At 42.1% G+C, this 21,484-nt stretch overlaps 1 protein-coding gene across 2 annotated transcripts in view; it reads left to right on the top strand.

Annotated features, from left to right (window-relative positions):
- The window catches only part of COG5 (component of oligomeric golgi complex 5), a 355,827-nt gene that overhangs the window by 319,643 nt on the left and 14,700 nt on the right, over positions 1–21,484 (top strand). For both annotated transcript variants that reach the window (XM_006257811.4, XM_019487452.2), the window contains 4 exons: positions 1,039–1,276; positions 11,321–11,397; positions 11,938–12,064; positions 14,695–14,774. In XM_006257811.4, coding sequence (XP_006257873.1) covers positions 1,039–1,276; positions 11,321–11,397; positions 11,938–12,064; positions 14,695–14,774 — 522 coding nt within the window. The remainder of the gene's footprint in view (positions 1–1,038; positions 1,277–11,320; positions 11,398–11,937; positions 12,065–14,694; positions 14,775–21,484) is intronic.

Raw genomic sequence — 21,484 nt, 5'->3', positions numbered from 1 at the left:
GTGGTCTAATAAAAGATATCACTTCTACCACACTGACTACATTTTTGTAGATGTTTTTCATTTTGATTTTCCACTTGTCATTGACAGTATTTTACCAGCTTCAGTCTTCCCTCTTCTTAACACAAATAAGCGCTCTCTGGTTTGATCTGTTGATACAAACCATGGACTTTTTAAATCCTGCAAGATGCTATGTGCCCTCTCTTCCCACTCACATCTTAGAGTACTCTAGAACCTGACTATAATTCAAAGAGAGAGATCACTGATGACTATGCCCTATAGCTCAGACTCTGTTGTTGCCCCAATTAGAAGAAAGTGTCTACAATCTTGGGCGTCGGACTTTGGCATTTTAATGTCTTGTTTGTATTTACACCCTTCTGCTATCAAAAGTTTTATGGGTGGACAGCAACTGCCACAGCCAAGCCATCAGAGCACAAAATCGAAGCATTTTTATATTGAAGGGACCACAGTAGACAGCAGGTGTGAAAGTAGCTGCATACACCTTCTGTCAGCCGATAGACAGAAGCAGAAGCCTTTTCTGTTTGTCAGAGGTGGTACAACTCTTCTGGGAGGAAGAAAGGTTTTGTCACAGTAGACAAGCTGTGAGTATACTCACACTCAGAGTTTTGCTGGCAGAACAAACTAGGCCTAAGAGAGAGTGGGTTTGAGACAAGCTGGGCTAGTTACTCTGAGACATGTACCTAGTATTATTTAATCTAATATTAAAGTATTATACCAACAGCTGGGACATTTAAGCTTAGGAGCTGGATTTAGAGCTGTAGCCTCTGAGCTGATGGAGGCTGTGCAAATTGGATAGGAGGGGGTGATTTCCTGTAGCTTGTCATAATGGCAATGGTTGATCAAGAAAGATGTTAGACTGCAGTTCCAGAGGGAGCTACGTACAGGCAGAAATAAGATGCAGTAATTCATACCAGCAAGAGAAAATTACTTCATGGGATAAGAAGAAAATTAAAAAGAAATAAAAAAATTTTTAGTTGTGTTATAAGGATGAATTTAGCTGCTTTTTTACATTTTTGGTAGATCATTATCCAGCTCAGGAAAACCAGATGTCCCTTGTTCTCTGTACATGAAAGAATTACAGGGCTTCATTGCAAGAATCATGAGTGACTACTTCAGACACTTTGAGTGTTTCGACTTTGTTTTTGATAACACCGAAGCCATTGCTCAGAGAGCAATTGAACTTTTTATTCGTAATGCCAGCCTAATAAGACCCCTTGGTGAAGGTGGGAAGATGCGACTCGCTGCTGATTTTGCACAGGTAAGCTTAAGGGCTCATTTCCGTATTGTTTGGTTCCCTGTATTAACTGAAATGTGCAGATACTTAATTCCCATTAGAATATAGGTGACAGATAACTGTTGAAACCGGTCCACTTTGGGTCTATTAATCTTATCATCACCACTTATCATTATGAGGCAAATTTTGTCAAGCCTGAAGCCTGCCACTGATGTCTTTAAACTGATATGAATTCAATTTACTTTGTAATGCCAGCCTATTCCTCTTTACCACTGATTTGCTTCATTGGAACCTCTTCATGTGTTTCTCAGGTGTTTCATGGGTTTTCTGTATATTCCCCCACTGCCAACAGTGACTATGATCATTGATCGGGCACGCTTACATTGTAGGTTACAAACTAAAGAAACATCAGCACATGGTGAAGGCCTGTCCATTGCTGTGTACCGAAGGAAGGACAGTGTTTTGTGATTCTGCTGGTGCACTGATCAGTATATCTCCACTCAAATATATTATTCTCCTCATTTTTACTCAACTGATAAACTAAACACAGTCTATCAGATAATTCCTGTTTCCAGTGGAGAATTTGCTATTTTCACATAAAGGACATTAATAGTAACACAATGTAATGTGAGGCTTTCAGAGAATATAACATAAATATCCTGCGACCTGGTGACCAAAGGCTAGGTCAGTTTTAAGATGCTAGTCATCTTTATCTTCAAAGCACAGAGGGACATGTTTTTGGTTTTTGCCAAATTGTTCATTTATAAATTCATATTTATTATGTTTATGTGTGCAGCAAGTATTTATATTTAATGCTTAAAGAAGCTTATATATACCTGATGTATAAATATTACTATTACAATGAAATATCCCCTCCTTTGTCTCTGTAAACACATTTTTCCTCATCCTGATGTAAGTTGCCTTTCATCTAAAAGGCAGAAATATGTTCTTATCTCAGTGCAAGGAGCTTTACATGCTGTCTCCCACTGTGTTGACTGCAGTTACTGAATGGACAATTAAATGACAATAAATCCTCTGATCTCTCTGCTGTTGTGCTGTGAGAGAAACTTAAATTAAACCTATAGTTCTCTCGTTCTGAGTTTTACTTCTTCCCCTATCTTTAGCTGTTGCTGCTGTTCTTATGGCTGCCTTCTGTGCTGCATTTGTCTCTCTGTCGCGTCCTCTTCCTGCTTTCTTTTTCTTAAGCTATACTTGTAACAAGAGATAAGTGGCTGAGTCTTTCCTGCTGCTGCTGCTATTGCTGCTGCTGCCCATGATTCAGCTTCCCTGGTGCCAGCATCTCTAATCCAACTAATGAAGAAACCTGGCTCTGGGAATTCTGATCTTAAAGTGATGTAGAAAACTTCAGTGTAGTAAAACTTTGTGCCATTGAATTCATGATACAGATCTTCTGTTAGCATTGTAAGTAAGGAGATGGAGCAACCTCCTGCTTCAAAAGTAGTTGGTTCATGTCCTCTAGTGTATGTATCAGCAATAAACAGAACTGTATAATCAAGAATCCCACAATGACATGCTCTGTGTTTCATTGTAATAATCTGTGCATTATAGATAGGGGTCTGCTAAACTCGAGAAGGCGGCTGGTTGATTTTGCGGGAAAATTGTGGTGCTGGCTACCATATTCACAGGCAAACTGCTTTGTCCCCTCCCTCCATGCCTCTGATTGACCAAAAGACCCTGGTGGCCCTGCCCCCGGCCACTGATTGGTGGAGAGGACTGTCCCTCATATAGCCCCAACTTCTCATTGCTGATTGGTAGATGGGGTGGGGGTCACATGACAGGAAGCCATCAGCCAATCAGGGGTAGGGCAGCAGTCATCTTGCCAGCTCCCCTTTTCCCCCAGTGGGCTGTGTGGCTGGGCCACAGTGACTGTGAGGACTGCTGGCTTCCACTGGGAAGCCAGCATTTTATTTTTAGCAAGCTTTTTATTTCCCCCCATGGATTTTGCAGAAATTGCCTGATTTCACAATTTCTGCGAAATCCATGAAATTGGGATTTGATTAGGTCCCTAATTATAGATGCTGTCCTAGTATTCAGATTAGTTGTGTGCTGGATTGTCAGATATAAACATAGGTAACCATCAATCTGCACCATGTTACACTGCATACAATGAAGAAGCATTCAAAGCCCTAAAAACTATTTGCAGTTTACAGGCTCACCATTTATTGGGAATCTCATTGTGTGAAAGAGTTTAATTTACCTGTGATGAACATTTACAGTATTTATAGAAGACCCATTTATTTAAGGTATTCTCTTAGAAAAGCACCTCTAATCCAAGATGAATGGATGCATTTTTAAATGTTATTTTCACATTTAGAATTAGTCAGGCTGGAAGCGCTTTTTCCTGAGGTCAGGCAAGCCTCTTAAAGACATTTTCCTGACATTTATCTATCCAGTGAGGAACCAGCTAGGCATCAGAGAGCTTTTTAACCTACTCATTACTGTGAGTTTTGTTGCTTTGTGACAACAAAGGTCTGTAGGGTTATTAATAGAGACAGTGAAACAGGAGGAAAAGTAAACATTATAAACTCAGAAATTTATTGAGAAGGAAGGAGGATTTCTCATTATTTGGCATGAAAATTGATGTTCTGTCAAAATAACATTCCAAAGCTCAAAGGGAAAAAAGGCATTTATTAAGAGAATAATAAGTAAAAATAACAACTGCATTGAGATGAAATGCACTAAAAATTGCAAGGCCTATTTATCCCTGTGCTTTGTGATGTAATTCAGTCACCAGAATTAGAAAAGATCCTGATAAACTGAAGAGCTGAGTGAAAGAACAGAATGAAGATTAACCAAAGGCACAGGTACAGAACAGGAGATAACTGGCTGGGCAGTAGCATGGCTGAGAAGAAACTGGGGGTTCTAGTGGATCAGAGGACTCAAAATGGGTAATCAGTTGCAAAAAAGCTAACATAATTTGGGCTGCATCAAGAAGAGTATTAGGTGTAAGGGGCAGGAAGCGTTAATACCAGTCTACTCAGCACTTGTTAGGCCACAGCTGGAGGATTGTGCATGCAGTTCTAGGCTTTCCATTTTAAGAAGGATCTGGAGAAGCTGGAGAGAGTCCAGAGGCAAGTGACAAAGATGATAAGGGGGTTGGAAGGCAAGCCCTATAAGGAAAGGCTGAGAGTGGTAGATACGTCTAGCTTGGAGAAAAGGAGATTAAGCATGATAGCAGTTTTCAATTATTTGAAAGACTAAAGAATAGGGAGAGGACATGAAGAAATGGTTTTAAATTGCAGCAAAGAAATGAAGATTACGTCTGAGGGAAAACGTCTTTGTTGTTAGACAAGTAAGGCAATGGAAAATACTTTCCAGGGAAGCTGTAGAATCTCCTTCACTGGAGGTTTCCAAGAGAAGGTTGGATAAGCTCTTATGGATAGCATTTCTGCAGAGAGTTGGACCTAGTAACCCTTGAGGTCCCTTCCAAACCTGTGATTCTGTAATATATGAGAGACCACCCTTACCCCATGGGTTGGTTATAATTCTTTTTCACCATTTTTAAAGCAACCAGTTGTTGGTTCCTTTCATGATTCTCTGTATATTTCATAACTGTCTACTCAGTTGCAGCTTTATGCTTGTTTTATTGTAGTTTAATTCTTGTGTTACACTCCAAGAGTTTCAATAGGGGATGGGAAGCTCTGCTCTTAGACTTTATATTTGCCTTAGCTAATACTGTCCTATGAACTGTTTTAATCTTGTTAAGTCGTTGTTTTCTGATAGACAAACTTTTATTTTATAACTTTTTTTAGAATTTTATTTTTGAGTCTTTGGTGTTTATTGGCTCAGATGCATCTGGAGTTTTACACTGATATTTTCTTAAATGGAATTATACTCAGAGTATGAGAGACAAGGAACAATATTTATTTGCAAGATCTCTAAGCAGACTATGTGTGACTCAACTAGATTTGTAATATTAAAGATCTTTAGAGATTAATCTGAGAATTAAAATAGTGTAAAAGCAGATTTAGTTGATAAAATTGGTCACCAGTTTTATATACTGTTAATTATTTGATCATTTAAAATACAGCTGCAGAAATTAAATGGAAGTCTAAAGAGATCCCCTTGTGTTTAGGGTTTTCAATGTTGTTTTGCTACCCGGGGGTGTATCCAAACAAGCACACGTGTGGTTTGTGGTTCTGCAGTCCTTTCTGTGGCACTGCAGACTGCATGCACCACACGTGCAGACTTTCATCACACCGCTAATTTGCAGTGCAGTGGGCTGTTATGACACCAGGAGATCGGGCCAGAAAAAAGCATGATGGCACACATGGCGGCAGCATGCACCACCCAAAACCAGAGCCTGGCCAGCCAGAGCCACGCTCCGACTGCTGGCCAAGCTCTGCACACCCGGAGGTGCCCAGGTCCCCAGGTAAGGGCGTGTACAGGGGCATGTACAGGGGCAAAAGCAGCAACACAAATTTATGCCACTGCTTTTATCCCACAGCAAACGCACACCCTTTCTTGTGGGGATGCAGCTCAGGAGTTTTTCAAGAGAAGACTGCACGGGAGTATTCTTAAGGAGTTCCACCTAGAGTCCAGGAGATCTTGATTTGGTACCAAGCAGGAGATAATCTTGATCTTTGTGGCCAGTTGTTCTAATAATGGATTGAACAGAACATGAACAAGGGGGCTTCTTTGGTACCTTCCCCAATAAGATAATAAAATAAAAATGTTGACTGCGCAAGTGTTTACTATTGAAATCCACGCTGAGAGATACTGGTGCAATAGAGACTTATTTCCTACTGTTTAGCTTCTAGGAAGGGATGGGAGTCAGAACTACTGTCTTGGTATGTGATTTTTGTATGAGACCTGATTCTCTCTCTGCCCCTTCTAACTATAAAGGAAGTATATATTAATATTTACTTACAGATGCTGGGGTTTAATTAATATTTGTGTAGAGATATGATATTCTAAGATCAAAACAGAACAGATAAATCTGAGGTATCTTTATTATTTTTCTAAGAAATCTTTCCTTTCTTTTCTTCATGATGGGAGCTAAAAAACAATTCTGCTTTAATCAGGGTTGAAATCCGAAAGACAAGAAGTAGTGGAGCTAAAGTATACTCAATATTTAATGCCTTCTATCTTGCCAGAAGAAGGAAATTACTTTTTAGTATGCAGTATCTTGGAGGTACTTCACAGCTGAAAAAATTATTTTAAACATCTATCATTTTGGAATCCTTGTATGGTAGAGAAATCAAATTCTACATTCCTTCAAGGTCAATTTTTTCATATAACAATTGAGAGTCCCACTGCTTCCCTACTAATATTTGCTTTAAGATTCTGTGATGCTCAAGAGCTAGAGAAAAGCATTTCTGAATTAATGTTTGAAAACTTGGAATTCTTTTTGGCTAGGAAAAAATAATTGCTAACAACTACAAAAAAAATCTTAAGATTTTTTTGCTGGAAAAACAGACTTTTAGTAAAAGGTGATTTTTACTAAATTGCTGAACATAATCTGGTTAGACAAGACAGTCATGAGAGGCAGTTATTCACAATATGGCTAGTCAGTAAATAGCTCAGCAAATAATTGATTAGCTAGCCATGGGGTACAACACGGTCACATGAGAGAAAAATAGGGAACAGATTTTCTGAGGCTGAAATGTTTGGTGAAGGCTGATGTGACAATGAACAGACATAAAGTTATGTATAGAAATTGGCCAGGAGGCTGTAGCTTCATTAAATGCACTGTAACACAATAACACTTATATTCTGTAACAGCATTGAATTAAATGTATTAAAAAACCCAGCCCACAAAAGCACAGGGTATTGGACAAAGGAGAAAGGGATGGGAGGCAGTGGGCGGTGTTATTCCACCCCTGGACATTTGTCAGTTTCAGAACATTCCTGTTAAGTGCCTGCAGCGTTCAAGGCCTGCATTCCTGTAGGATCAATTTCTATTCCAAGAAATCCAAAAATCTTTCTCTAATATAGCTACAAAAATGGATCCAACCTCCATAGGTACAAAATGTTTGTTTGGTACCTAACTAAGGGAAAAACCATCTCTTCTACTTCTCACCTACCATGAGTTTTAAAGACAGCCCACTCTCAACAATTTTCATCCCAGCTGCAGATCTGTGTTTGCAATCAACCAGATTTGCGATCCTGAGCAAAAAAATTAAAGAAGGTTCTTCCTAATATCCAGCCAAAATTTTCCTTGCTTCTACCTCTGTTCCCTGAGGGCATGTAGAATAGCTGATCACCATCCTCTTTATAACAGCAGATTTTTATTTGAAGGCTGTTATCAAATTCCCCACTCCCCAGTCTTGTCTTCTGGAGACTAAATAGTTTTTCTAATTCTTCCTCATATGTCATGTTTTCTAGATCTTGTTTGTAGTTCTCCACTGTGCCCTTTCCAGTTTGTTCATGTCTTTCTTGAAATCTGGTGCCCAAAACAATACTCCAGGAGAGGCCTTAGGATTCAGTAGATAAGAAGAATCACTTCCCATGACTTGCATTCAATACATCTCTTAATATCTTTGAGGCCACCGATGCACATTCATTTCAGCTGTTCCCACGGTGAGGGCAGCAGCTCTTGCCACCACTCCCCCTGTGCGGGGCTTGGGAATTTGGCAGCAAGGGAGGGTGGTCATAGTTATTGCCACTGCTCCCTGCCACCAAATTTCCCGATCCATGGGGAACCCTGTGGGTCAGATATCTATTTCTCTATGGGCCACATTTGGCCCATGGGCCAAAGGTTGAGCATCCCTGATCTAATTCAGTCAAATAAAGCACATGCTCAAATAAAAGGAACAATCTTAATTATACTTGAATTGTAGCTGTTGACTGACTACATCAAGTTACAGTACACAACCTAGTAGTGTTGGAGGTCTGAGTTTATATTGTTCAAGTATGTTCTTACCACATTAGCCTCACTCAGTCCCACTTTTCATGACTCATCCTAGAGGGTATAGACTTCCAAACTCACAAAACATTTTTTATTTGGCACCTACTGTTTCACGAATCAGCCATCTGCTTCCTTTAAATTTATATAGTTCTGGCAATACTCATAATTTCCTAGAATGAATAAAGGTTGGAGTTTAAGAACAGAGTATTCTAAAGTAAATCATGCTCTTTTGCATACTTAAGACCAAAAATGTGGAGTTAAGGACATTCTTAAGCTATTGGTCATATAGATTATTGGCATTTGTTTTACTGAATTCGTATCTTTGGCTGAACTTTGTAAAAACAAAAGTTCAACTAAAATCTTACCCACTTAATCATATCCACTTTGCAGGGAGGAAATCCTTTAAAAATTGTTAGGTAACATCCTGTCTGGTCTTTTCCTAGGTTGGGTCTCTCTCCTCCTCAGAGAGAACAATTTGCACTCTATGCCTTGATTTTCAAAGGTCCAAGTAGCAGTTAGGTGACTAGTTTGGAATTTTATAAAGCACCAAATGGATTTCAGCACCTACCTCCTATTGGAAGTGATTTACTTCCAGCCAACACCTGAAAGAAGCAATGAGAAAATTTCACTCTTAGTTCCTGTTAATGTTCAGTGGGCGTTAGATGCTTCATTGCCATCTGGGCCTTTGAAAATCTCCTAATTACCACTTTACTGTCCCTCTACCACTGCTGCTTTGCTAGTTTATCATACTGGGGGTGAGAAATGAACCAGTCTAAGAGTATGATAACACAGGTGGCCATGCCCACTTTGTTCTTGTATGCTCACACTAACTAAGAATCCCACATATACAGTTAAATGTGATTTGTGAAATCTCTGTGTCAGCATGTGATCTGGCAGTTTTATTTGGGAAAAAAAGGTTATATTATTGGAGAAAATAATGATGTTAAAAGTCCTTGCTATAAATATCATCCTGCTACAGATACAGTGGAGTGAGTTCAATAATGTTATAGAAATGTCAAGAGGATTTCAAAGTGTCTTCTCTTCCAGCTATTTATTCATTTTTGTCCCTTTGAAATTTAGTGTAATTATGCAGTATATAGAAATAGAAAGCCTCAACCAACAAGAGTTTGAATCATCAGCATCCGGGCATCTGGGCTACAGCAACTTCTGGTTTCTGCTGTGATCACAATTCTGATCGTGAAGTACCGGCAGCAGCTACTTTTTTTTTTGCCACCCCTCTCTCAGTTGGCACCTGGGTGGTTGTTCTGTTTGCCCTGCCCTAGTTACTCCACCAAGCTAAGTAAATAAGTAATGTCTAAGATGTTTTTTAAATCAGTGATTCAAAATGTACATGTAAAGTTCCTATCCCACTATTGTTGAGTGCCACCTTCTGGAATGGGAAAGACTTGCCATGTGTCTAAAAGCCATAGCCACTGTTTGTTTATTTGTTCATTATTAGTGAAATATATAATACTGCTGGGCATTTAAGTAATGATGTAGTGAGATAATGGTATTAAGGGATTTCATGTCTGTGTTCTAATGACTCCATTTTACACTTTCTCGGCTTCCTTATAAAAGGATGATTCTTCAGTTTCTATTAGCCTCCCCCCCAATAACTCTACATGGGATCTGAAAGTTGAAATTGTTTTTTGTCATACACCTCACCTTGAATCAGGATTCTGTCCCTGGCACGTGGGGTTCTGCACTCTGTGAAAAACAAAAAACACTCTCTAGCAATCCCTGATTTTATCACTGAGCCTAGCAGCCATCACTCAGAATCCAGAGAGCAGATCTTTGAGTTAGAAGGTATCACTCTTAGATGTGACTATGCCTTTAAGTAACCCAGTGACAATAAATCCCAGCTGTCATCTTCTAGTATATGTAGACTTTGTGCCCTTGTATTTTGGAGAAGGCTGTTTTGTCAGCTCTTTTACCCAGAGGGATGTTCAGTAGGGCTGTGTGAGGTTTCGGTCGCTGATTCAATTTGGTGGAGATTCAGCCTGATTCAGTGGCTGAATCTCCAAATCTGAATCAAATCAGGAGACCCTTTAATCTCTCTGAATCGAATCGGAACTCTCCAAATTGATTTGGAGAGATTTGATGATTCAGACATAGACACAGCTTTAAATGCTTTTTCTACGTATGTCAAGGTACCAGGCGGCTTGTGAATGCTGAGATGATGAGGCAGATGGAGTGTCCCACAGGCTCATGGGGGCGGGGGGCCCCAGCTCGCTCGGCGATGGACTCAGAAGTGAACCAGAAGCACTTCCGGTCCACTTCTGGGTCTGCTACGGAGCGCACAGGGGACCTGCCCCCCCCCCAGCTTGGCGACTGGTGCCTCCTGGGTCTGGGGGTGCACCCAAGGTCCCCCCATGGCCGATTGCCAAGCTGTTGGGGGTGCAGGGGGAGGGGGGTCCCCTGTGTGTTTGGTGGTGGACCCGGAAGTGGACTGGAAGTACTTCCGGGTCCACTGCCGAGCACGCAGGGGGTCCCCGCGCTGGTGTGGGATGCTCCATCCACCCCACCGCCTCAGCATTCACAAGCCGCACCTGGTACATCGAGGTATGAAGAAAAAACATTTAAAGCTGTGTCTGTGGCTGAATCACTGGTTCTCTGAATCGGCATCGAATCATCAGATTCGGCTGAATCAAATCAGGACAGTGATCTGAATCAACTAATTGAATCACTGTCCCCCAAATTGGGCCGAATCCAAATCCAAATCAAATATGGCCAGCTTCACACACCCCTAATGTTCAGCCATACTAGTAGCATGTGTCTGATACTGGTTTTAACACTAAGGTCCTATCAGTAGTGTCACTAAAATCTATCTAGATACTCTTTCTTCCTAATCTATGTCTGGAGTTTGGGATACTGATATAACTACTGACCAGAAAACTCACTGCTAAAGATGAAATGGCCCAAGACAAACAGTGCATCCAGGATAGTCTCTTGGGAGCTCATTGTATTCTCTCATATACTTAGTTGTGAGCCACCAATAATCACTGATCTTTGGGGTATTGCACAAAAGAAGGCAGAAAAGCCTGTCCCAGTCAGCTTGCCCTTTGGTGAGAATTCTTCAATTCCAAACGTGGCAGTTAGTGATAAGATGCTGACCTGGCATACTGTCTGTCATTATCATGCCAGACCTTTGCATCTTGGGGCATTTTGATTCAAGTAAAAATCTTCTGATTTTCCAGATGGAGTTAGCAGTTGCTCCGCTCTGCAGGCGAGTATCCGACTTGGGGAAGTCTTACAGACTGCTGAGGTCATTCAGGTAAGCTGCACTCACGATATCTCGAGCAATAACTAGTGTAGCCAAACTGTAATTTTAAAGTAATATCCTGCTTCCCACTAGTTGTAGCTCTAATTAAAAACCTTCTGGCAACTTCACGTGCAAATTAGCAACAACTTAGTGTTTTTCCTCTTGATTTTTATTCATACCATAACTATTATTTGGTGAATTTTGTCATGCTAGTGTCAGATAAATTGCACCTTTTTGCATTGTTTTCAGTGTTAGTTATTATGATAACGAACTGTGTATTCATACTGCATTTTCATAACGATATAGAACTTGTGCTCTATTACAGTGTTGGTAGGTTGTGTAATTAAAATAACAAGCTTCTTGTACAAATTATCACCTACAAATATTGCATTAGGAGGTTATGCTGTAAATTGGCAAATGAGTGAGGTTCACAGGAGGAAATAGTTTTCATTTCTAAAAGGTGTAACAGTATTGGCACAATACATACAATATTCTCAGCTACACCCTTTTCCTTCCTTTCACAGTTCTCTTATGTAACTTGCTTTTTTCCAGACCACTGCTTTTCCAGACTAGTGAACATATTGCCAGTAGCCCAGCTGTGGGAGATATAATTCCATTCAACCTGATTCTTCAATTCTTATTTACAAGGGCACCACCTGAGTTGAAATCACCATTCCAGGTAATCAGTTTAAGTCCTCCCCTCCCTTTTTAAAATATTCCATGAAATAGTTGAATACTGCTGTCTTTTTTAATTCATTTAGTCAAAAGTGTTTGGGTTATGGCTTGTTGGTTTTGTTTTATTTGTTTTGTGGCAAATGTTTTGGGGTCACTGATTCAAATTTTTGTTAGTTATAGAAGTAAAAAAAATAGGTGTCCCGAGGATAAGCTGTATTGAAATACAGGCAGTCCTTGACTTACAACATTTTGAGTTGCAACGTTTTGCACTTACAACATTTATAAATTGACACCCTGTTTCAACTTTACAATGCCAGTTTCGACTTTACAATGCTTGATCCAATGCAACAAGTTCGCTGTGTCGCTCATCTCCCTGGAGAACATCTGTCCAAACTTCCTTGGACACTTTCTTTAAGAAAGCAGCCAAGACTCCTGAGAAGACTCCAACCAAGAACCCTTCAAAAAGTCCAGCAAAGTCAGTTCAAAGAAGTCCTTCCAAATCAATATGATTGCTATTTACAATATAAATACACTAATGTAACTATATTACTCATCTATAATTGATCGAATACAAAATTCTGGGGTATTTTTGGTGAAAAATAGGGTATCGGGCCTTGGTTCAGGAACCAATCCCCCATTTATAACATTGTTTCTTATGAGAAAATTGGTTCTGATTTACAACGTTTCAACTTAAGATGCGATTTTCAGGAACTAATTGGGTCATAAGTCCGAGGACCGCCTGTAGTCAAGAGCAGGACTGGCCTTACAGGTGGGCAGTGTGGTCAAACATCCATAGCGCCATGGTCAGAGGGCACCACACACACAACACCCCTGCTTCTGCTGCCTCCCTGCTGGACTTCATCCCATGCCCCTGCCCACCTGCCTTTGCTTGCAGCAGCACTGCTGACTTGGAGAGAGGGTGGTGGAAGTTAGCCAGCTGCAGAGCTCAGCAATTATAAGGAGGCGTCGCTCCCTGATGGACAGGGTGGAACAGGCAGGCTGTGAGCAGCATCCACTGCCCTGCACCTGAAACTGACTCTACAAGTCCGACTGCTACATAAGCCAGTAGCATCTGCTCCTGGTGTTCCTGCTGCTTATCATCATGGGCACCTGCCTAGCGCTGCTTACCAAATTCTTTGCCTGGGGGCTGCTGAAAGAAGAGCCCTCCCCCACTCTTCTCCCCTTGCCCTAATTGGCCACCACCAAGGGATGTTGTAGGGAGACAAGTCTCCCAGTCCTGCCCAGCAGTTCCCCCTGGGCTTTATTTCTAAAATTCCCCCTGGGCAGTTCCCCCTGGGCTTTATTTCTAAAACTTTTGCTAATACTACTACAAACTTTAACTCAAAGTAAGGGTGCCAAAATGCACCCAGGGTGCCATTTTCCCTAAGGCCAGCCCCTGGTCAAGAGTTGCCTTTTATTCTGCCTGCCAAATGTAGGTGTTCCCCTGTTTGCTTCTTTTACTGCTGATGATCCTTAATTTAAAATGTCTCTGTGAAAAATATTGTGGTTTTATTTTGTTAAAGGCTTCTAGTCTTTAGTCAGGCACACCTCTGTATAGTGGACAGTTCTCCCCTCTCTCTGTCTCTCTCTAACATGCGTGCATGCACGCACGCACACAGTGAGTACGTATTTATTTATTAATACAGCGTACTCTGTTTAAGCACATAGCAAGACTGATAAAAGGCTCTGCACTGACATGAATTATGCACATATTGAAAGTTAAAATGTAAACCAAGCTGGTTAAATGTACAGAGCCCGCAGTGTCATGGGATTAGCACCTCAGCTCTCCTCCATTTCAAGACTTTTTGTAGTTGGTTTCAATTATGCTGTTAGAAACCTTGAAAATAAGAGGAGCTACTCGGTTTCAGGGCTGTTAAAAATAGCAACTGTGAAACTGACAAGGTGCTTGGGTTCTAGTCTGCTAGTACCAACACTATGACAGCTGCTTCCCCTTCCTTCCGGTGCAGTTAACTAGAGTGCAGGTAGTTACAAAGAAACACTGAGGCTGAAAAATGGGTACATTTAAGTGCTTTTGCACTCAACTGATATTCAGATAACCAGTGCTTCTTACAGTTTAAGCCGGGGACAGGAAATTACAGTCTGCTTTGTTATCCAGTTAAGTGAATTATGTACTTCTCCAGTATGCACGTAAACAGATTACACTGTGATAAAGTAGGGGAGACTGCTCATGCATATGCATGCACACATGGTAGCCAATAGCATGAATGTGTTTTAAGCAGAATGCTTACCTGGGATATGGAAGATCTAGGTTCAAGTCCCCGAACTTAGTCTGAACAGAGCTGGAGATTTGAATATCTGTCTCTCTCTCATCCTAAAGATTTGAGTGTCTCTCTCTCTCATCCTAAATGGTTATTGACCATTCTGGGGTCTCCTTCTGCTTCTCTGTGTTGGGTTTTTTGCTTTTATCCTTATGCAGACTAGGGAAGTCCGTGAAAAGGTGTGCTGGTCAGGGAAACCGTTTCCTCATTAGATCTACTAATGAACCAGCTTCACTTGGCTTTAATTTATTTGAGTTTTGTTCCTGAAAAGAGTTATGCATGCGTTTGACGTTATAGCATGTAGTTTTTACAAACCAGCGTTTAATTGTTTTTTGTTCATGTTTCTGTGCATCAGAGAGCAGAATGGTCTGTTGCCCGTTATTCCCAGTGGCTGGATGATCATCCATCTGAAAAGGACAGGCTCGTTCTCATAAGGTAAAAACAATGCTTTTCTTCTTCAATACATTACAATGTCACAATGAAGTGGTTGGCTAGCTGGCAAACCAGGGCTGCTCTTATGAAATAAAGATTTGAGCTGTAGCAGATTTGTTCTAAAAAGTGTTGCTTTCTTCCTAACTTTAAAGGTGACCTGCAAAAGGTGTACAAAAATGGTCCCTTTGTTAAATTTCAAAGGAGGGATAATGTACACAGTTATCGTTTAAGAATGTTACAGCTACTGTTTAACAAAACTATCTCAAACTTCTGAGCAGCCTATGCATCAAGCTTCCTGGTTTCTCTGGCAGGAGTGAGTGACATCAAAGACATAAAGGGAATTAATGGGAAAACTTTGTTTATGGTACTTGTGATGTTACCCATTCTGCAGGAGAAACCAAGAAGTCAACAGTTTAGGATTTTCAGGAGATGGTGTGTCTCAGATTTTGTTAAAATAAAAGACATCTTCTCACAGTAACTTTAGAGTTAAAGAACCTTTCCTGTTTTGGAATCCTGAGGCTTGGTTTGGGTTTTTTTTAATATAGAGTTGTGTTTCAAAATAAAAGCTGTAACAGCCAAAGAAAGCAGTCTGTAAAGGCAGAGTTGAAGAACTACATGTTTGCCCTTACTTCATAAATTTACTTCTACTTAATGCTCATAAGTTGATGAATTATCCAGCATGCAAGCAAACTGTACAAGTAGAATTTGTACAGTGTGACCTAGATCTTGTGCCCTCTCTTGGGTTGTCTCTTGCTTATTACACAAAGACATATTGTATCCACTTGACTGGATTTACCTCATCTCAGCTCAAAGGAATACTATTAACTACCAATCTAGTCATTTTCATAAAACAGATCAAAAATATTTGTGGGCACTGCCATTTATGACCCTCCTCTATGAGGGAAACTAACAAATCTGCAGGACCATCCAGAGAAGTCTCAGGACTCTCTCAGGAGAAACTATTCAGTTTCTCCTGGGATAGTGAATATCTCTACATACTTCCTTCTGAAAGAAATCACAGCATCTCAAGATGCCGCCTGCCCATTCCCCCTTCCTCCCCCTCCGCAGGAGACAGTGTTTCGCTCAGGCTAATCTCTACTGCTCCAGCTGAGCAGGAAGTGGAACTTCATAATAATCCACATATTTGCTGCAAAGAGAGACAAGCTGACCCTGAGCCCTCAGTAAGGTGTTTGTCCAGTCTCATCTTGAACACCTCCAAGGACGGTGACTGCACCACCTGTGCTAGCAGTGTGTTCCAGATTCTGCTGACCCTTTCAAAGAAAACGTTTTTCCTTGTGGCGAGCCTGAAATTACCTTCTATTAGCTTATACCCATTGATCCTGTCCTCACTTGAGGTGCTTTCCTGAAGAGTTGCTCCCCTAGATCTTGAAGCTCACCCCGATGTACTTGTAGGCAGCTATCAAGTCACCTCTCAGCCGTCTCTTACTCAGACTGAGCAAGCCTAGTTCCCAGAGTCTTTCTTCATAGGGCCTGTCCTCCATGCCTCTGATCATATGGGTGGCCCTTCTTTGTACCCCCTCAAGCTTATCCACGTCCTTCTTGAAGTGTGGAGCCCAGAATTGGACATAGTACTCCAGCTGTGGCCTCACCAATGCTGAACAGAGAGGGAGAAGCACCTCCTTGGATCTATTGGCCACACATCAGCTGATGCACACAAGAGTTCTGTTTGCCCTTCTGGCAATTCATCACACTGTTGGTTCATGCTCATCTTCCAGTCTGTTGTGACCTCCAGGTCCTGTTCAGATGCTGTGCCAGCCTGTGGACCACCACCCATTATGTAGTTATAGTGAAGCTTCTTCCTACCCAGGTGAAGGACCTTGCACTTCTCCCTGTTAAACCTCATCTGATTCCATTCTGCCCATAAATCCAGTCTGTCAAGGTTGTCCTGGATCTTTGCCCTACCTTCTGATGTGTCCACATTTGCCCACAACTTGGTATCATCTGTGAATTTGATCACTGAGCTTTCTGCCCCCTCATCTAGGTCATTAATAAATATGTTAAAGAGCACGGGTCCAATCACCAATCCCTGGGGGACACCACTAGAGACGGCCCTCCAGAATGAAGCCATCCTATCAATTACAACTCTCTGTGATTGGCTTCTAAGCCAGTTGTCCACCCACTTCACTGTAGAGTGGTCCAGTCCAGTACTGTCCAGTTTGGTTGAGAGAATTTCATGAAAGACAGAATCAAAGGCTTTACTGAAGTCTCAGTAAATGACATTGACCTCGTGCCCCTTGTCCAGATGTTTAGTTACCTGGTTGTAGAAGGACGCCAGGTTTGTCAGGCATGATCTACCCTCAACAAAGCCATGCTGGTTGCTTCTTAACACCCCATCAGTAACCATCTTGTAATTGATGGCCTCCTTAACAAATTTTTCAAAAATTTTACCCAGGACCGAGGTTAGGCTGACCAGTCTGTAGTTTTCAGGGTTATCCCTCTCCCCTTTCTTGAGGATGAGCACCATGTTGGCCCTCTTCCAGTTGTCAGGGACCACTCCTGAGTTCCATGACCCTTTGAACAACTTTGCCAGTGGTGCTGATATAAGCTCAGCCAGTTCTTTCAGGACTCTCGGATGCAGGACAACTGGCCCGGCGGACTTTAAAATGTCCAAGTGTTATAGAAGATCCCTCACCTGTTTGGGATTGATTACATGTAGTCTGTTGTTTTCCCCATATTCCCTGATCCTCTGATCAGGTGAACAGCCCCCATTTTGTTTTGAGGAGTAGTGATGTGAAGTAGGTATTTAGGAGTTCTGCCTTTTCATGGGGATCAACTGTGGGCTGCCCCTGAGTATTCAGTAGGGGTCCCACAGTAGATCCCGATTTTTTTTTCTTGCTCCCTATGTATCTATAAAAGGACTTTTTGTTGTCCTTTATTCCAGTTGCCAGCTTGATCTCCACACTTGCCTTGGCTTTTCATGTCTCATATCTGTGGGTCCTATCAATATGGGTATATCCCTCTCTAGTTCCTGAACCATTCTTCCATTGCTTGTATGCTGCTTCTTTCTTTTTCAATAGTTCCCTAACATCCCTGTTGAGCCGAGCGGGTCTCTTGGCTAATTTTCTGCTTTTTGTCCATATGGGGATGGCCTGTTTTTGGGCAGTGAAAATTGTCGTCTTAAGAAAGCATAACTGTTCCTGAACTCCCAAGTCATCCAATCGCTGGTCGCAGAGGGCCTGTCCAGTTAGCCTCCTGAGTTTGGCAAAGTTTGCCTTTATGAAATCTAGGACTTCTCTTCTGCTGTTTGATTTCCCAGTCTTATGGTGAACCTAATCAAGTCGTGATTGCTGTCGCCCAGAGTATGACCAATTCTCAGGTCGCCTATCATGTCCTCCCCTTTGGTCAGTACTAAATCCAGAGTGGCTATACCCCTAGTAGGTCCTTCTACAACCTGTGTCAGGAACAGATTGTCTATTGTTGCCAAGGAGGTGGCTGAATGGCCCTCCCAATAGATGTCAGGGTAATTGAAGTCACCCATGACAATCCTGTCTCTAGTGTGAGCTGCCTCAGTCAGTTCTCTGGAGAATACCTGATTGTTCTCCCCTTTGTGGGAGGGAGACCTGTAGTGGACTCTCACCATCAGGTCTCCCTCTTCTGGTCCCCCAGAGGGTCTCAAGGGACCTTTCCCTGCTGTCAAACATGACCTTCAGGGAGGGGTACCGTTCTTTCACGTAGAGGGCCACATCTTCTCCCTTCTTCCCAACCCAATCCTTCCTGTAAAGCCTGTAGCCTTCAATATTCAGTGCCCAGTCATGTGTGTCATCCCACCAGGTCGCCGTCAACCCAGTCAAATCAAATTCCTTATCTACTAGAAGGAGTGCCAGTTCCTCTTGTTTATTTCCTATGCTTCTGGCATTCCCATAAAGATACCTGAGTTCTCCCTTAGTCACCTCAGGTTTTTTGTCAGGTTTTTTGTCATGTTGCCAGCATCTCAAGATGCCAGTACTTATCTGGACGTTCATTGCTTGCGTACCTTCCACTGTGGCTAGAGGATTTGTGTATGACAGTGGGATCTTCTCCCCCACCCCCAGAGGTGCCTAGTTTAAAGCCCTCCTCAACAAGTCGGTGATTCTTGTAGCGAAGAGCTTCTTCCCTCTGGTTGTGAGATTAATATCATCCCTGGCATGTAGACCGCTGAAGTTAAACCACTGCATACCAAGGTCAAAGTGTCCAAAACCCACACGGTGACACTATCTTTAAGCCTGTGGTTGACCTCCTTGATGCACTCCTCCCTTCAACGGCCATGGCCTTTAACTGAGAGGATTGAGAAGACCATTTGTGCTCCTAGTTCCTTGAGTGTTGCCCCCATGGTCCTGTAGTCTCTCATGATTCTCCCGGGGCTACTTCTCACTGTGTTGTTGGTGCCCACATAGACAAGAAGCATGGGGTAGTGGTCAGTAGGGCAGACCAGTTTAGGGATCCTCATCATAATGTCTCTAATCCTGGATCCTGGAAGGCAGCAGACCTCTCAAGCAAAGGGGTCTAGATGACAGATGGCTCCTTCCGTGCCCCGCAGCAGCGAGTCTCCCACAACAATCACCTGTCGTTGTTTCTTTGCTGGGGTCAGCTTATCCCATCCTGTCTTCAGTGTGGCATTTAGTTCTAGCAGTAGGTGCTGCAGAAACTCTGCTTGTAGCCATACTAAGATCTGATCTAGACCAGGGGTTGGCAGCATACAGCCCATGGGCTGGATCTGGCCCACAGAGCTGGAGGTCCTTGCCTCTGCCTGTACCTGTACCTGAGCCAGGGACAGGCAGCAGGGAGCTGTACAAGGGCCAGGCAGCTGGAAGCTGTATTAGCTTCTACCACTTCTTCCAGACCCCTACACCTTGGCTAAGGCACAGGTGCAGTTTGTAGCCAGTGGGGAGCTGTGCCACAGCTGGGAGGCAGGGGAAGGGGTGGGAAGAAGCTTCCAGCTGCCCACCCCACACAGCTCCCCTACTGGTTGGAAGCTGTGCCTGTGCTGCTGTCTAAGCCCTGCATTTATAGTTGGCTTATTCTGATTTTCTAATCAATATTCTTTGATTGGCTTCATTTATTTCTTTGTTTCACTGAAACTTTTGGGACTGGACTGGACCAGATTTTTTGTGGACTTGGACAGTTAGTTGGGATTTATGTCCTTGGAAAAGTGAAGGGCGGGGGGTTGTTATCTCATTTCCTTCACCACTGTGAAGCACTGTTCAGCACTGTTCAGCACTGTCCAGTTTCTTCTTTATCTTAGTTTAGGCTGCTTCATTTTTACAACGAATCTAAGAATCTTAACAAAAATATGCTTGTTATAGCAGCATCTACTACAGTTGTTTACCCTAATCATTACTGTACGCTAAAGCTGCAATATAGGATATTTAGATCTTCTAATTTAAGGCCTTTTGCTTGGTTTAACTGGATCTCATTAGTGGTGCAGTGTTGATTGCTTCTTTTCCTTTGCTGAACAAGCTAGTTGTCACATCTGCAAATGTTAATTCTGTGGCCACTCAGAGACGGGCTTTGGGACCTTCAGCTTAGCCACACTTCTGCAGCTTGGCTTAGGCCTCTTGAAAATGGCCAAGACTGGCAACAGCCCCAGTGTGGGTGCAGACAAAGTCCTCCACCGTTAGCACACTGCCAAAGCCACCTGGCCCATGACTGGAGCTTTGGCCCATGGCTTTAAAAGGTGGCTGACTGCTAGTCCATACAGAGACATTTAATCGCATCTGAGTAAGGTTTGCAGTAACTGTGCTAGTCTGCCTTCTGCTGACCATAATTTGTTCCTGGCTACACTTCCAGCCAGCTATATTAAAACGTGACTCAGCTCTGAGGATTGTTGACAACTTTGTTCAAGTCATTGCTAAGTTGCATGTCGTAGACTAGGCCAGAGAAAGAACTGGTATTAAAATAGCTGAACTTTGTAATCTCAAGCATTTGTATAGCTGTTGCAAAGGTAACATTGCCTGGGTGATTTTGCATGAAACAGTTCTTTTGCTTTGTGTTGGAGAACGTATTGTATTATATTACTTTGGGGAAATTAATTCTGCCATTGGAACATGTTTGCAAACGGTGCGTTTGCTGCCATTTCAGTGTGTAATGACTCTGCAGCTGCTCTGGAGATCTGCTTTTTAAATATTATTTTAGTTGTGTTATCAGGTTACTTACAGCTCAGTTGAATGTTGTTCTCAGCTGACCCTTCCCTAAGGTGGGAACCACAGCCATAAAGAAGAGATAGTCGTAGTGTAATGCTCCTTCTGCTTAGTTTGCAGTAACTAAAATGTTTTTAGTCCAACACAGTGTGAATATTGCCAACCGGTAGCTACTGATGAACTATTTTTGTGTATCCTTTTTGGTTTGTCTTCAGTACCAGATGTCTTCCTAGAGCCTGGGTGTTAACTGAGTTATTGGAATTAAAATGGTGTTTCATAAACTAATTGATCCACATACTTTTTATGGTTTAAAAATCCAACCCCACGTTTAGAGCAAGGTTTCTGTTTTATAACAAGACACTTAATGTCTGATCCAACTATAGTGAGAGTTTTTCCACTGACTTTGTTGAATTTAATGCAGATAAAACTGGGCCCATCACAGGTTGTGTTTAGTTCTGTTACAAGGCATTAATCAAATCACTGTTCTACTTGCACTGTTTAAATGGGGCATTTGACACTGAAGTCAGTTGCATTAGTTTTACACTGAGGTAAGACAGGTGAAAATTGGGCCTCAAA

Source organism: Alligator mississippiensis, chromosome 4, assembly GCF_030867095.1.
Source record: "Alligator mississippiensis isolate rAllMis1 chromosome 4, rAllMis1, whole genome shotgun sequence".
NCBI lineage: Eukaryota > Metazoa > Chordata > Crocodylia > Alligatoridae > Alligator > Alligator mississippiensis.
The sequence above is the reverse complement of the archived record's forward strand: the minus strand, read 5'-3'. Positions and strand labels throughout refer to the sequence as shown.